The 17,973-nt window shown below is 39.3% G+C and overlaps 1 protein-coding gene across 1 annotated transcript in view; it reads right to left on the reverse strand.

Annotated features, from left to right (window-relative positions):
- Positions 1-17,973, reverse strand: part of LOC125238431 (glycerol-3-phosphate acyltransferase 1, mitochondrial) — an 84,367-nt gene that overhangs the window by 3,317 nt on the left and 63,077 nt on the right. The window contains 10 exon segments of the mRNA XM_048145770.1: positions 136-195; positions 198-282; positions 1,466-1,650; positions 2,664-2,862; positions 3,968-4,203; positions 6,622-6,716; positions 8,715-8,807; positions 10,185-10,286; positions 11,793-11,927; positions 12,761-12,930. Of these exon segments, the coding sequence (XP_048001727.1) occupies positions 136-195; positions 198-282; positions 1,466-1,650; positions 2,664-2,862; positions 3,968-4,203; positions 6,622-6,716; positions 8,715-8,807; positions 10,185-10,286; positions 11,793-11,927; positions 12,761-12,930 (1,360 nt within the window).

Below are 17,973 nucleotides of genomic sequence, written 5' to 3' on the forward strand. Positions count from 1 at the left end.
ACTTTCAATTAAAAAAAAATGTATAACGATAAAAGGAAGTTATAATTGCTACAAGAAATTTCATAACTCCCGCTACGCTTGCGTGCAATCGCATACTTACTGATCAAGTGTGATGAGAGATACTATATAGCTTACCTACAATAGCCGGGGCGGCGTAATGCGCCGCTACAGTATTGCTGTAGTACGCCAGCTCAGTGAAGCTGCTATTGACTTCTGTGGCCGCACTCTTTGTTTCTCCCCTGAACCTTCCCGCCTTACTAAACTGCGACCTAACATGTCCAACTGAAACAAAAATGGAATATGATTGATAGGGATGACGACTACATAAAAAAAATGGTATTCTGTTTAGTCCGTCAGTTAGATCGTCCAAAAATAATGAAGACATATTTTTCGCTTTTTCTAATTAATGAAAAAAAATACAAAGATATAAGAGCATCAAAGTTCCGGAACTTCCGGAGTGGGGGCTGGAGCAGTCTTAGCTCGTGTAGGTGAACGCGTACTATGCTTGTATGAGTAAAATATGACAGGTCAACTGTTCGTGTTTTTGACAGGCGGTAACTGTGAGGTAACCGAGAGGGGGTGGGAGTGGCCATACTGTACGATAGTACTCTTTACTATACTGTGCTATTGTTCATCTCAATATGTCGCCTTGAAGAAGTCGTCATGTATAGGTTTAATATAAAAAATATTAATAAAAATAATGTCAAACAAAACAGCAAAATTAAAATGATGTACAGGGGTAGGGTAGTTACAACCTTATATGTTCTAAAGTAAAATTCATAATCCTACGGACTAAATTGACAAATGACTGACAGGTAAAATGATACCAGGAACAGCAAAATTAAAATAGGGAAGGGTATATGTCGATAACAATATATCGACAAGTTGTAAAGTACATACAACAGACAAGTTTAAATCAAGAATAAGTATATTAGTTTCAAATAAGAGGTACACATTTTGGTTTGTTCTATGTATCTTCGAGGTAGTGGATGGATGCCACGCATTTTTACCCACTAGTTTTAAAACATAAAAAGGTTTCCGAGCCTGTAGGTAAAAAGTAAAATGCAATGTCCGACGATAATCAATTATCTGTCACGCTATGGCAAGTATGTCATAAATATATAATTTTCGAATAATATTATTGCTGCTTCGAAATAAAAAAAATATCTCTAATTAGCGGTCTACAGACCTTTTGATCTGTCGAAATCACAGAAAAAGTTGGTATATTGATTAGCCGATCAAATTGCCAATTTCATTGTCCCGTCTGGGTACACCTTAAATCTACGATGTAATCATAATTTAAATACCGATAAGAACGACACTGGCCAAACTGTGGCAACATTCGTTCACACTTACTTGTCAATTTGGTCCGTAGGTTTATGGATTTTACTTTAGTTACTCGATAAAACATAACTATTAGACTCTAAAATACTATCTACAGTTTCTAAGTTTAAGTATGACTTACAGCATGTTTCAGTAATGTTGGCGCTTCCCCAGTATATCCTAAGTCTCTTCCATCTCTGCTCAAGGCCGCGCCCCTCATGGCGACCGCGTGACTTAGCTGCTTGAGCGTGCAACCTCGCCTGTGCTCGGTTAGAAGCACGTAGGACACTACGTTTGTGCACATGAAGGCTGTGGCTTGGGCTGCGTCTGAAACGATCAATAGGAATTTTATTTTACTTTAATATTCATGTTATACAATCTTAATAGACTAGTTGGAAAAAAATATTTTGTGCAGTGCACGAAATAAAGCACCACATAATTAAATGAAAAATATGGACAGTAGTTATTTTTAAACATAATTTCTATTTTAATAAGTCAAAGAGAAAGATATTAAGTAAATTAATTGATTGTGACGTCACTCCTCAGTATTTCATAGTAATTCCGTACTAACAAATCGTTTTGTAGTTCATAAAAAGAAGCTGATTTGACTAGTAGGAAACTAGCCACAATAAATAAGGAACGATAAAGAATGGTTAATTAGCAGTCTTCGCAGTTACATGGTTTAGGTATATTGTTCAAATAGTAGTCTTGTGGTTGTATAGGATCTGGCGGTGCAGTTTGACTTGAACAGTTAAATAGTTAAATAAAACCCTATGCCTGTTATACTATACTTACTTTTAGCAAGCGCAAAGTACGTGGTAACGTGAATTTTTGAGCAAAATCTTACGACTGCAATCATGGTTCAGTACGAGTTACTTACTTTTTAGCAACCGCATGGCACATGTGTTTATCATTTAGTGTGTGCGAGTTACTACATTTACGATGCGTAGGTCGATTTTGATGATACTTCCGAGTGAACCTTCCATAAAAGTAATAAGGTTGTGGTTGTACAGGATCTGGCGGACCAGCTTCACTTGGACAGTTAACTAAAACCCTACGACTGCAATCATTGTTCACTAGGACAGTTAACCAAAACCATACGACCGCAATCATTGTTCACTAGGACAGTTAACCAAAACCATACCACTGTAATCATTGCTACTTAGCAATGATGAGATACTTACTTTTTAGCAAGCGCAACACAATGTTCTGTTAGTCTGTGTGTTTGTTCGTTAGTAGGACTCTAGAGACTAAACCTGTGGATCGATTTTGATGATTCTTCCGTGTAAATTATCACTGAAAGTTACAAACTTCTACGGTTTTAGAGGACTTGTACATACCATAGACTAGATGTCGCCCTATAGCCTCGACCATCATCTTGTGGTCGACGCTGACGCCGGCGCCGTACATGCTGGAGTGGCTGTGGTTGTACAGGATCTGGCGGTCCAGGTTCGCGGCCAGGTTGTTGTTGGGCGGCGTGAGGGTGCGCTCGATCGGGGCTTTCAGGTAGTTGTAGTTTTGGAAGGAGGTTGCTAGCTCCTGTAACAATAGGGGGTAAATTATCAAACATGTGTAAAAGATGGTTCGCCGTCATTACGCCACTATGTCTACGAAGAAAATCTACCCTAATACTCCCATGATTGGTGTTAAGGGTCTCCAGACGCCCCTAAGGGCGATCCAGAAGGTCTCCATCTGTTTGGGCATGCCGAGCTGCTCGCGGACGAAGTTGCCGTCGACGAGACGATCGTAGTTGAGAGTGACGGTCGTCATCTATAGTTCTATTGCGATCACTTATTAGCGATAACTTGTACTAGACCTACTAAAACCTACTTTTAGAGACAGCGGCTGGTTGAAATCTACTCTAATGCTGCCGTGATTGGTGTTAAGGGTCCTCCAGATGCCCCTAAGGGCGGTCCAGAAGGTCTCCATCTGTAGTTTAGTGTTACAGAGACTAGTATCTTACTATTAGTACATGTAAGCTAAAAAACTTACCTTAAGAGACAGCGGCTGGTTGAAATCTACCCTAATGCTGCCGTGATTCGTGTTAGGGTCCTCCAGATGCCCCTAAGGGCGGTCCAGAAGGTCTCCATCTGTAGTTTAGTGTTACAGAGACTAGTATCTTACTATTAGTACACGTAAGCTAAAAAACTTACCTTAAGAGACAGCGGCTGGTTGAAATCTACCCTAATGCTGCCGTGATTGGTGTTAAGGGTCCTCCAGATGCCCCTAAGGGCGGTGCAGAAGGTCTCCATCTGTAGTTTAGTGTTACAGAGACTAATATCTTACTATTAGTACACTTAAGCTAGTCAAACTTACCTTAAGAGACAGCGGCTGGTTGAAGTCTACCCTAATGCTGCCGTGATTGGTGTTTAAGGGTCCTCTAGATGCCCTTAAAGGCTGTCCAGAAGGTCTCCATCTGTAGTTTAGTGGTACAGAGACTAGTATCTTACTATTAGTACACTTAAGCTAGTCAAACTTACCTTAAGAGACAGCGGCTGGTTGAAGTCTACCCTAATGCTGCCGTGATTGGTGTTTAAGGGTCCTCTAGATGCCCTTAAAGGCTGTTCAGAAGGTCTCCATCTGTAGTTTAGTGGTACAGAGACTAGTATCTTACTATTAGTACACATAAGCTAGTCAAACTTACCTTAAGAGACAGCGGCTGGTTGAAGTCTACCCTAATGCTGCCGTGATTGGTGTTAAGGGTCCTCCAGATGCCCCTAAGGGCGGTCCAGAAGGTCTCCATCTGTTTGGGCATGCCGAGTTGCTCTCGCACGAAGTTGCCGTCGACCAAACGGTCGTAGTTGAGAGTGACGGGGACTAGTAAGGCGTCGTCGATCGTTCCGTCGAGGTACGCGTCCATTATAACTGAGAGGATGCCCGCTGAAAGAAAAATAATTAGAGATGCATCGAATAGTTGTTTGGCTGGATACCGGATACCGAATATTCGACCCAACCATCGGCCAAATATCCGGTATCCGGCCGCCGAATATTCGGACAGCAGAATTTTACCTACAATTTAAGCAGGGAGCGGGCGCGTCGTGCATGTTTTGACTTATTTCGTAGTGAACTTCGCGCGGAGTCCGGTTTTGTATAAAAAAAATTTTTTTTTACATAATAAAAGGCTATGATTATAAGTATTATAACCGTTACTGTTTTTTTTACATTTAATTTGTTTACCCCACAATCATTCAATCAAAACTAGCACATTCGGTATCCGGCCGGATAGTACGTCACTATCCGGTATCCGGCCGAATAGGCCGGATACCGAATAGTAACCGAACATTCGGTGCATCTCCTAAAAATAATACGTTGAATGACACATAATAGTTTGTTTATAAGTTTTTAAATGATGGTAGAGAATAACTTTAGTGGGCGTAGCGCACTAGTGGGATAATCGCACTATATATCGCACTTACAAATAGTGCGGCCAGACATTATCGTCTATCACGCGACTATACTTGCCTGCCAGGTTGTGATTAATATCGCGTATAAAATAGGTATTTTTTTTAAATATACAAAAAAAGTTTTTTGTTTTTAAAAAAGCATAATCTAGGAAAAAGGTATTTATAAGCTGATCTGTAAGTTATTGAACTTACAGATAAGTTATTTTCTTTCAAAGCAAACACACAATCTAGTTTCAAATACGCAGATGCCATAATATTTTAATATGTCTTTTATACATAATAATAATGGTACATAAAAGTTAAACCCTAACCGTCACGTCAGTATCTCAAAATTTATATAAACCTGCCCTTAACTGTTTCGATAACTAGTATCTTTGTGTATGCATATTTCCAACTACAACTGTTCCCCTCAATATCTGTGTTCTTGTGCTCTGCAATATTATAGTTTTGCCATTACCTAGGTAATAGTTCTAAAGCTACCCCTCAACCCGGGGCGCTACGGAAGACCAGCGCTGTGGTATTCATATCATAGCATATGCTGAGTGGCGTCCTTTTGTAGCCACTACACAGGCGCCAATGTTTCTTCCACAATCCCTGTTTATTTATTTTTTTTGTTCTACTGATGCACCATCTATTTTTGCGTTTATCTTTGTGTAACTGGTGTTAGGTGTAATCAGTATCTAGTACCTTAAATGTTTAGAGAGTAAGTTGTTCTTGTAACATAGGTTAAGGCGCCATATGTAGAATGGTTTATACAATAAATGATTTTTATCTTTATCTTTATCTTTATAACGTGAACAACTAGAATAACTTTAACTTCACTATGAACAAAGAGGATCGAGTATTATAGAGAGTTACTGTCAAAGTAAAATGTGTAATCACAGTGCATAGACTGCCATCTCTCGACACAGGCTTAAAACTTTTGAACCTCACTTTTGACAATTTGGCCCGTATTCTTAGCTTGATATGTATTAAAATGTCAAATATTAATATTAGCGCCATCTAGCCGAGCGTACCCCAAAGGTGTATCGCCATCTAGCTCACCGTAACTTTTTCTGTATGGTTTTGAGGTACGTTTTTTTTCTTAGACTTTATCTGTCTATGCGGAATTATATATGTCTTTGCTATGAATTTACATTTTGCACACATGTTGAGCTGATCAATCATTCATTTCAACGTGAAATTCACAGTTTTAAATATTTGAGCTCCAATTGAGTACCTACTTATTATTTTAGCAAGCAGTTGCCACTCACATATGGATTGTACCAAAATATCCTTGAATGTGTCTCACGTTAATCATATCACATGTTTTCTAAATGTACATTTGTTTACATTATAAATTGTACAATAACTGGATCGACATCATTGTTTACAATAAGTAGGCAATATCTATCAACTAAGCACTTTAGAACCACCAGTTGTGCTAAGATAGCAAAATTGACGTCATAATTGTAATAAATTAGATATTGATTTGCGTAATGACCATTACTTTTATCTTGAATGCATTTCTCGTATCGCCTGAGTGTGAATTGCGGTGACAGTTCAGTTTAGTAGGAAGAAAATAGTTCTCATGAAATTCCGCAAGGTGGCGCGTTGTCACATATTTTTGTCATGCTTACCAGTCATGTCCTCTAAGCAGCGTGAAATTAAATGTACTTTTACTATTTGTTATTGATAACAAAGGGTCACATTGATTTCACAGGGGCGTTGGAATTATACGACCTTATTTGTCTTCTACATCACTATGCTTTTAAGGATTAAATCTCAATCAGGACGTTTTTATCAGAAGTTCCAAGAGGTACTAACACTTATTTACAAAGCATAAGGATCCTTTAGACTTGGAACGCCACAAATTTATTACAAATGTAAATATATGAAATATTTGTTGGTTTACCTTTTGGTGGTTGCGGTTTTCCAGTCCTAGTTCTTCCTCCCTCAATAAAGAATTCTAGATTATTCTTAGCTGCTAAACTATTTAAAATGTAAGATCTGAAACAAAATTGGCAAATATTAGACGTTAATAACAAGTATTTGTTTATTAATTATTAACAAGGTGAAGTATAATTGATCATTGATATTTTTCTTAGGCACAAAAAATTGATTTTAGTACAATGAGATTAAAAATTACCAAATTTTGCCAAAGCAACTTGTCGGTCCGAGCAGCAAGATGAGGTCTGAAGTTGAGGATTAAAAGTATATTGAATAATAATTTCACTACGAATGAAATTAAAATCATCCAATAATAGAAGCTACAGTTCATCAACAGTTATCTCATCACATCTTCTCTAATCAGTTGCTTTCACCTCTTCAGTCTGGATTTCGTCGTGGCCACAGTACGTCTACCGCGTTGCTTAAGGTAGTTGAAGACGTGAGGGTCGGTATGGACTCTTCACTGCTCACAGTGCTGGTCCTTATCGACTTCTCTAATGCATTCAATGCGGTAGATCACGATTTACTTCTGGCTTCACTTAAGCACATGAAAATCTCATCATCTGTGACTGATTGGTTTACTTCCTATCTCCAACACCGCCATCAGTTAGTTCGTGCTGATAAATCTTCTTCGGACTGGTGTGAACTGCAATCTGGGGTTCCACAGGGCGGCATTCTCTCCCCTCTGCTTTTTTCAATATTTATAAATTTCATTACTACCAAAATCAATTGTTCTTACCATCTATATGCCGACGACTTGCAACTTTACACTCAAGCTAGCGTGGACGATCTAGATCAAGCTGTCGCCAATTTGAATGCAGACTTGGCCAACATTTCTACCTGGTCACGTTGTTTTGGCATTGCAGTGAACCCTGTTAAATGTCAGGCCATCATTCTCGGTAGCCCACGCTTGCTTTCTTTGACTGACACCAGTCAATTGACCCCTATCCAGTACGAAGAAGTAGTGATACCTTTCTTGCCGAAAGTAAAGAATCTGGGGTTGACTATGGATAGCGGTTTGACTTGGGACCCTCAGGTGTCTGATGTTTGTCGTAGAGTGACGTACACTTTAAGATCTCTCTATAGGTTTAAATACTTTCTCCCGTCCTCCACCAAGACCCTTCTGGTCCAAGCCCTTGTTCTGCCCATCCTGGATTATGCTGATGTGTGTTACAGCAATATCACCCAAGCTTACTTATCCAAGTTCGATCGGTTACTCAATAATTGCATCAGGTTTGTCTTTGGGCTCCGAAAATACGATCATATTTCAACTTTTCGCAAAAAACTGAACTGGCTTCCTATTCGTGAACGTCGATCCTTGCGCATTCTCTGTACCTTATTTTCAATATTATTTGATCCTTCAGCCCCAAATTATCTTCGATCCAATTTTAAATTTGTTACCCCGCGCTCGGGCACGGAACTCCGAACCTCCCGTAGTCTTCAACTTATTGTCCCCCGACATCGTACAGGTTTCATGTCAAATTCGTTCACCATCCAGGCAATCCGGCTGTGGAATGATCTTCCTCTCACCATTAGGCAGGCTCGGAACAAATTCGCCTTCAAGCGCATGCTGCGTAAGTATCTGTTTGATAAGGTTCGATAGTCACCCTCAATGATCTTTCACAATGGGTATATTTTATATTATATTTATGTATTGTATATTTATATACCTATTTATGTATAATATTAGGTCTGTATATATTTAAATGTAGCATATATGGATATTGTTTGTATCTTAAATTCTTTTCCATTACACGCTAACTATACTAGGACCCTGCACCTACTTAATCTTTCGGTTTAGCCCATGGTTGACTGGTAGAGAATGCCATCTGGCATTAAGTCCGCCATTTGTACTTTTTTATATTGTGCAATAAAGTTTAAATAAATAAATAAATAAATAAAATAATGTCTACAAGGTTCTTTCAATATACCCTCTGACCATAAATATGTGGCGGGTTCTACTTCGGGTATTTGATTTAGGTTCTACTCGAATAATAAACTTATATATTAATTTCTAGGTAATTTATTTCATGCCAAGCATAAAATAAAGAAGTATACCTTAGTGCAGTCTTGTATAGTGAGTCTCCGTGGTACTCTGAGCCATCAACTCTGCGTCTGATGTAGAAAGCGCCGCAACCCCGGAGGAACCAACTGCGATGAAAAATAAATACATAACTTATTGCTGTGTATAGCCACAGTATAATAAAGAGTAGTCTCGTACAGTATGGCCATTTCCACTCTCCGCTTAGAGTGCCGGCCAGCCGTTCTCGGTTACCTCACAGTTACCGCCTGTCAAGAACACGACCAGTCGACCTCTGTCATATCTCACTCATACAAGCATAGTACGCGTTCACCTACACGAGCTTAGACTGTGTGCGTAGGAACGCGGTTCTTTCATATATTTGATCGCCATTGTCCGAGGTGTGAAATCGCTCTTTAGCGATAAGACCGCCTGTTGTTTATCTTTGTTCGTGTTGCTTCCTTGTTTTGTATTGTTGTATTTTATCAAGGTGTTCAATAAAGAGTATTTGTATTGTATTGTGAGGTATAGCCTATATCTCACACAGCTTATATTCAAAGTTCCAACAAACGCAATATGGCACTGGTAATTGAGTTATTGTAAGTGAATGATAAGATGACGGGTGACGAAGAAGTATGAATCAAAAAGACAGGCAGCGCTGAATCCAAGTGAATGGGATAAGGTTAAGCGAATGATGAATCAAGTCTAGCTTCTTAGTTTTAAATACATCATCTTCACCCACAGATGTCATATATACTTAGCGTGTCAAATGAACTCAGTGAAATCCACTGAGTTGTCCGTCTTTAATCGCAGCTTGCAGCTTTCGGGCGTCAATTTTTGTAAGTTGAAGTCAATCAAAACATAAAAAATGCCTCGTTACGTGATATTCAATTGCAACAACACAAAAATTATGAACAATCAAGAGCCTGAGACATATTTAAAATTACAGGCAAGAAACAACTTCAGTACAAAATTTGACACGCTCGGCCCCTATACAAATAGATGAACTTGTTTCTTCTATCTAAATAAAGTTCTGTGTCTTCACCCATCCTTTTGAAATGGCCAAACTAGCGAAGACGATGTGCTTTGGTTTTACCTATTATATCAGGCTCGGATACTAAGTAGTTGGTACAGGACACAGTATAATAAAGAGTACTATCGTACAGTATGGCCATTGGCCACTCCCGCTCCCCGCTGAAAGTGCCGCCCATCCCCTCTCGGTTACTCCACAGTTACCGCCTGTCAAAAACGCGAACAGTCAACATGTCATATCTCACTCATACAAGCATGGTACGCGTTCACCTACACGAGCTTAGAATGTGTGCTAGGAACGCGCCTCTTTCATATATTTGATCGCCAGTGTCCGAGATGTGGTAGTTGTACGATTTCGGCATTCTTTCGTATGCTCCAACTTCTCTTTTGACGAGTCCCTGAATCTTCCTTAACATCTTACGTAGTAGGGTCAAGATTTATTTTGGATTATCGCGTTAGACAAGTAAGATACTTACCCAAAGAAGGGTATCCTCATGTTGTCACCGGCGGCGACTAGCGGCGGCCGAAGACCGGTCAGGTACAGTGTGAATGTTACGAGAATGTAGTCCAGGTGAGATCTGCAAGTAGACAAGAAAAATAAATTAGAACTAACATCAAAAAGCTCAATTTCCCACGTATTAGAAATATGTGCCGTTTTAACTATAAAACTCCCGTGAGACTCATACATATTTAAAAAAAAAAATATTTTGAGTAACATGTAAATCTATTGAAAAGTCCTCGAAATTGGACCGAAACATGTCGAACGCTATATCGACTTAATACGTGAGTAACCCGCTTAAAATATTTTTAAATATGTGCCGTTATCTGGGTAAAGGGACCTTATTGTCGGTGGCGCTTACGTCCCGCGGCGTCGTATTTGTATACGAACATCGATCATAACGCCGTAAGCGCCATCGACAATAAGGTCCCTTTACCCAGATAACGTCACATATAGGCTGCTATTGGTTTCAGGGGCAACCTGGGCAACCAAGTTGAACTATCCAGACAGAATACAAATCTGTTTAATTAAAAAGTTAATTCAAATATATAGACGGGCAACCTAATCTTGGCACTAAAATAAGGCGGCAAATTTGAAAAATTCCCTATTGCAATAACAATAAGATAAACGTTGCAACAACCCTGTGCCATTTGTAGCTGCGGCTTTGATGAAAAATGCGAAATATGCCTTTTTAAAAATATTTTGACGTTTGGTCGAATCATCGACATGTTTCGGTCCAATTTCGAGATTTGAGCTGTATGCGTCGCGCTCTCGACATGTAAAGGCGGGGTCGCTACTCTTGAGAAAGGTTCTCGAAATTGGACCGAAACATGTCGAACGCTATATCGACTTAATACGTGAGTAACCCGCTTTAAATATTTTTAAATATGTATGAATCTCACGAGAGTTTTATAGTTAAAATATTTATTTGTCAAAAAAATGGGTGTACATAAAAGATCTTATTCTATAAAAGTATCTCCACTTTCAGCCTATTACAGACATACAAATTTAATGACCTTACAACTATATTTACAAAACTTATAACTATATTTACATTGAGATTTAAGAAATGTCAGGTGCAAAGTGTTCCGAGTTGCCATAATACATTTATTCCAAGCACCACTTGTACAATTCTGGTTTGAATTTCGGTAATTCTAATTCTTTAGCTCACTCGTTCCACGCACGACGCACTCTAGCTGTCGTAATATAAACCCATATGGCTGTGATTTAAGTAGACGACAAACCTGTGTAGAGGTACGAAGATGAGCGGCAGTCCTGCGGCTTTAGCGCGGCGGAGACGCTCGACGCACGCCGCTCGCGTGCCGCAGCCGCCGCCCGCGATCTAGCGGACGGCTTTTTGGCACAGCTACGCTACAAATCTGACCTAATATAAACCCTATGGCTGCGATATAAGTAGACGACAAACCTGTGTAGAGGTACGAAGATGAGCGGCAGCCCTGCGGCTTTAGCGCGGCGGAGACGCTCGACGCACGCCGCTCATCCGGCGGACGGCTTTGTGGCACAGCCAGGCTACTAATCTGACCCAATATAAACCATATGGCTGCGATATAAGTAAGCGACAAACCTATGTAGAGGTACGAAGATGAGCGGCAGCCCTGCGGCTTTAGCGCGGCGGAGACGCTCGACGCACGCCGCTCGCGTGCCGCAGCCGCCGCCCGCGATCCGTCGGACGGCTTTGTGGCACAGCCAGGCTACTAATCTGAAATTAAAGAGGTTGATTAATGCGAGTTTTTTTAGGTATGTACTTATAGTAAAAGCAGCAAGGATAGTGAGCTATCTGGAGGCCGATACGGACGAGAAATACCAAAATAATCGACACATCATCATCCTCTTGCCCTTATCCCTAGTCACTAGGGTTGGCGAACCATGTCTTCCTCTTCCATACATCTCTACCCGTCATCTCATCATTAACTTGCTTTCGTTTCACTTCATGTCTCACATGCCTCTCCAGTTACTTCCACCACCTTCCACATTAATTTGTAATACCTTTCTCGTCACATGTCTATACCATGCTAGTCGATTCGCTCTTACTTTTTCTACTATCGGTATTATTAACTTTGGCTTTCCGAACAAGTATGATAATGGTTGGGAATTTTATATATAATGTACTTCTTGCGATATTTACATATATATATTATGTATGTATTGATATATTTATATAGTGGTTCGGTATATATTTTGTATTTTATGTATGTACTCTAGTATGTAATTTATTGTATAACTAGTGTAAATTTGTATTTATGTAGTTTATGTAATATTTTGGATTACTTTTGACTTTTCTTGTACTTCTGTAAGTTTGTCTATCTTGCCTACTGGAAGGATCCACTCATCTTCTCCAAGGTTAGCGGGAAGAGATCCTTTATAGGGATAAGCTCGCCTTTGTATCTCTATTCCTACAAATTGTATATAAACTCTTGTACACAATATTAAGTGATTACTACTACTACTATTTAATTTCAGGCTTCCTCTAATAATCGACCCAAGGCTTTTTAAAAGTTTGGCTAAAAGGTTTGAAAGACCAATGTGACTTACTTGAGCACTCTGTTTGACATGGCTGAGCTGATATCCATGAGAACCTTCATGGCCTTAGCTTCGATTCTTCGCCTGAGCTCTGGAGTAACTGAATCGCCGGCGCCCTTACTCTTGGCTTCAATTAGTGCTGACTCCTCGATGGCTTGTTGGAAGCTGTCATCTTTTAATACCTGTGGACAAAATAAATATGGTCAGATGTTATGGTGAATTTACTTCAAACCGATTAGGAATTGCAAAACGAGCTAAAGACTAAGGGCCAGTTGCACCAACCCCATTTGACAGACACATCGTCGTCACGCAGCAGACGTCTATGGAACTTCCCATACAATTAAATTTAACGAACGCTTTAACGGTGACAGACGGTTTGATGCAACCGGCCTTAAAATTTACAGACCTTTGCAGTCTGTTTAAAAAAAAGTCTTTTCCGGTGTCTGTATTAGTAATAATATTAGCTACACTATATACATAGTTTCTCTACTATATTCTCATCATTGCGTGTTCAGCATTCTTTATTATTAGTTATCCTTTATTTATTTGACGACCGGTCTGGCGCAGTCGGTACTGATCCTGCCTGCTGCGCCGCGGTCCGGGTTCGGATCCCGGTAAGGGCATTTATTTGTGTGATGAGCACAGATATTTGTTCCTGAGTCATGGATGTTTTCTATGTATATTGTTAGAGTAAAAACACCAGGATACCACTATTAATTATACAGTTTATTGAACGGAATCTCAAAATACAAGCTTAGTGACAAACGCTCCCAATGGAAGCCTCCAGTCCGTCTGACGCCCAGTTGACAGCGATGCCTAGGGATGGGGACGCTGTACTAGTGATGTCCTTATAGTCGGCCATCACCTGACCTCGACCTTTCGTCCCGAAAAGGTCACTGCTATGCGTGCTGATGACTGCTGCAGCCAACGCAGGCTGCGCCTCCAACTGGTGGCGGTAGACTTCATCTGTTCATTTGTTCTTTTCTGCGGAGTGAACAAGAACTTTGTATACTCCAGCTACACACCCAGGCCCTGGTTCTTTGGAGTGATTAACTCGAGTACCGTTGGAAACGCCGGTGTAGTTTAAGGCTAACTTACACCAAGATAGGTAATTGGTCTCATTTTATAGTCGAATCAGAGTAATAACATAACTGAACTAACTCAAGATTGCATGACCAGACTAGCCTAGTACAAGTAAGTCAGATCATTTTTTTAACAACTCCACAGCCAGTAAGGCTTTAAAACTATTAAGGTGCGATGGTACGAAAAGTACATGTTTTACCGCCATGATCGATACTATATATTAGTCAAATTAATTATGTAAAATAGATGACATCTAGCGGCGGGCAGGTAATTACTGGTGTACAAAACACCATCTTATATTTGCTTGTAAATAACTTCACCCATCAATACATTTCATTTATTTTCAGGCAAGTATTATGCCATTTATGCCTTAAGTTAAGACTTACGTGAGCGGTGCATTCCAAACTAACCAACCGCTCAATATAATAATGATGATTAGTGTCGTTTAAATAGCAAATACATGGAACAAACTCACAGTTGGCTTCGTCACTGTAGGCTGTGAAGCTCCCCACATGCGCAAGAAGGCGTACAACTCGTGAGAGGTTAACATGACACACCCTATGCGTGATCATAGCCACCTTCCAACACAGCACAAGCTCTTGTTAAGAAGCTCTGTAACATACATGGGAAATACTAAGTTCCTTAATGTAACGAGAACGTGATAGTTTTTCCTTGGAACTAAGCCAGTAGGTGATAGAATCAGTACAACACAACTGTCGTTCAAGTAACATGATAAGGTTACGAGAAATTAATTTACAATTGGCATAGTAGGTGCTCTCAATTACAGATCCGGCTTACATAGCCGTTAAATAATTTAGTAATAAACAATGACAATCAAGATATTACAAAATATTGTAATGTAATTTTTTTTTTCATGAATATATATTAAGCAGAATACATGGCTGTTCCTTGGCAGGACCTTTAACAATCGCTGATTATTTTTTTCTATCAACATGATAAAATTAATAAATGGTAATAATCAATGTGTACTAGCCACCAATTTTGCTATAAGACAACACACATTACCATATCAAAGCTTCATACGCAAGCCACGGTGATACGGCTTCTTTCGTGGCTGTCAGCGCAACGACCGCAGAAGTTGGCCCTTCATGACAAGGTTGTCGCGCAGCCTGTAGCATGCATTCGTTCAGCTAGGCATTCCGAACAGTTGCTCTCTCCGCTCTATTGGAAACCGTAATTTCACCAGCGACCTCTGGAAAGTATGCATGTAAGTGACCCTTTCAAGGTAACCTTGAGATCATTACTCTTTAAGGTCATAAAACATGCTTTTGACAAACAAGGTCTCAAGCTAACCTCTTAAGGACTATATAACACATGATGGCATCTCTGAAGACCTTCATCACAAATAACAGAAGCAGAACAATCCTCTTAAGGATAGACTATATAGCACATGATGGCGTCTGTAAGACCTACATCACAAATAACAGAAGCAGACCAATCCTCTTAAGGATAGTCTATATAACACATGATGGCGTCTGTAAGACCTACATCACAGATAACAGAACAGAACTAGCCTCGTAAGGGTAGTCTATATAACATATGATGGCGTCTGTGAAGACCTACATCACAATAACAGAAACAGAACAATCCTCTTAAGGAAAGTCTATGTAACACATGATGGCGTCTATGAAGACCTACATCACAAATAACAGAAACAGAACAATCCTCTTAAGGAAAGCCTATATAACACATGATGGCGTCTCTGAAGACCTTCATCACAAATAACAGAAACAGAACAATCCTCTTAAGGAAAGTCTATGTAACACATGATGGCGTCTCTGAAGACCTACATCACAAATAGCAGAAGCAGACCAATCCTCTTAAGGATAGTCTATATAACACGTGATGGCGTCTCTAAAGACCTACATCACAAATAACAGAAGCAGAACAATCCTCTTAAGGAAAGTCTATGTAACACATGATGGCGTCTCTGAAGACCTTCATCGCAAATAACAAAAACAGACCAATCCTCTTAAGGATAGTCTATATAACACATGATGGCGTCTGTAAAGACCTACATCACAAATAACAGAAACAGACCAATCCTCTTAAGGATAGTCTATATAACACATGATGGCGTCTGTAAAGACCTATATCACAAATAACAGAAACAGACCAATCCTCTTAAGGATAGTCTATATAACACATGATGGCGTCTGTAAAGACCTTCATCACAAATAACAAAAAACAGACCAATCCTCTTAAGGATAGTCTATATAACACATGATGGCGTCTCTAAAGACCTACATCACAAATAACAGAAACAGACCAATCCTCTTAAGGATAGTCTATATAACACATGATGGCGTCTGTAAAGACCTACATCACAAATAACAGAAACAGACCAATCCTCTTAAGGATAGTCTATATAACACATGATGGCGTCTGTAAAGACCTACATCACAAATAACAAAAACAGACCAATCCTCTTAAGGATAGTCTATATAACACATGATGGCGTCTCTAAAGACCTACATCACAAATAACAGAAACAGACCAATCCTCTTAAGGATAGTCTATATAACACATGATGGCGTCTGTAAAGACCTACATCACAAATAACAGAAACAGACCAATCCTCTTAAGGATAGTCTATATAACACATGATGGCGTCTGTAAAGACCTACATCACAAATAACAAAAACAGACCAATCCTCTTAAGGATAGTCTATATAACACATGATGGCGTCTCTGAAGACCTACATCACAATTAACAAAAACAGACCAATCCTCTTAAGGATAGTCTATATAACACATGATGGCGTCTCTGAAGACCTACATCACAAATAACAAAAACAGACCAATCCTCTTAAGGATAGTCTATATAACACATGATGGCGTCTCTAAAGACCGACATCACAAATAACAGAAATAGACCAATCCTCTTAAGGATAGTCTATATAACACATGATGGCGTCTGTGAAGACCTACATCACAAATAGCAGAAACAGACCAATCCTCTTAAGGATAGTCTATACAACACACGATGTTCCACTTCTTAAAGTCTACATCGCAATTAGAAGTCTTATGCATATGGTCCGCCTCCGACGGCCTACATTGCATATACCAGTAACAGACCTACTTAAAGAAACACACAATAATCAAAGTGCTTAATGTATAACAGATTTAATATCTGTTACAACAGATTTAGTAGCAACCATTATAATTATGATTCACACTTTAAGTGACGGAAATCACTTCATTTTTTTACTTGTGGATATCACATTAGTTACATTACCGTGGATACCACAAAATTCAGGTACAATGTGCTTATCAGGAAACCCTGTGAACAGAATATATTATTAACATCATGTATAGGCAACACAACTCGGTTCTTAATCCGGCGTGTATATATGCAATGGCAACTCGGTTCTTAATTTGAGAGTAATAGGACAAGCACAACTCGGTTCTCAATCCGGCGTGCATATATGTAATGACAACTCAGTTCTTAATCTGAGACTAATAAGGCAAAACACAACTCGGTTCTTAATCCGGCGTGCATATATGTAATGACAACTCAGTTCTTAACCTGAGAGTAATAAGGCAAAATACAACTCTGTTCTTAATCCGGCGTGCATATATGTAATGACAACTCAGTTCTTAAATCTGAGAGTAATAAGACAAAACACAACTCGGATCTTAATCCGGCGTGCAACTTGTCTTATTTTTCCCGTGCCCCTAAATATGGTAACACGCTTACTATATATACCATTATTAAAATACATTTCAGCCAACCAAAAATAATTTTATGAAACTTGGCTGATTTTTCCCGTGCCTCTAAATAAGGTAACACGCTTACTATAAATACCAGTATTGAAATACATTTCAGCCAACCAAAAATATTTTTTATGAAACTTGGCTTATTTTTCCCGTGCCCCTAAATAAGGTAACACGCTTACTAAAGATACCATTATTGAAATACAGTCCAGTCAAGCAAGAATAATCATATGGCACTTGGCTTGACTTATCGAGGTTTTACTACATTCAAATAATGTAATATTTTATCTATCATTGTTCACTTACCAAATGGTTCTTGACAAAGGTATTCATATATCATCATCAGGCATGGTGCATAAGCTTATTAATTAAACCATCAAGCTTGCCAGACAATGCTTCAAAAG

Source organism: Leguminivora glycinivorella, chromosome 23 (assembly GCF_023078275.1).
Source record: "Leguminivora glycinivorella isolate SPB_JAAS2020 chromosome 23, LegGlyc_1.1, whole genome shotgun sequence".
Classification (NCBI taxonomy): Eukaryota; Metazoa; Arthropoda; class Insecta; order Lepidoptera; family Tortricidae; genus Leguminivora; species Leguminivora glycinivorella.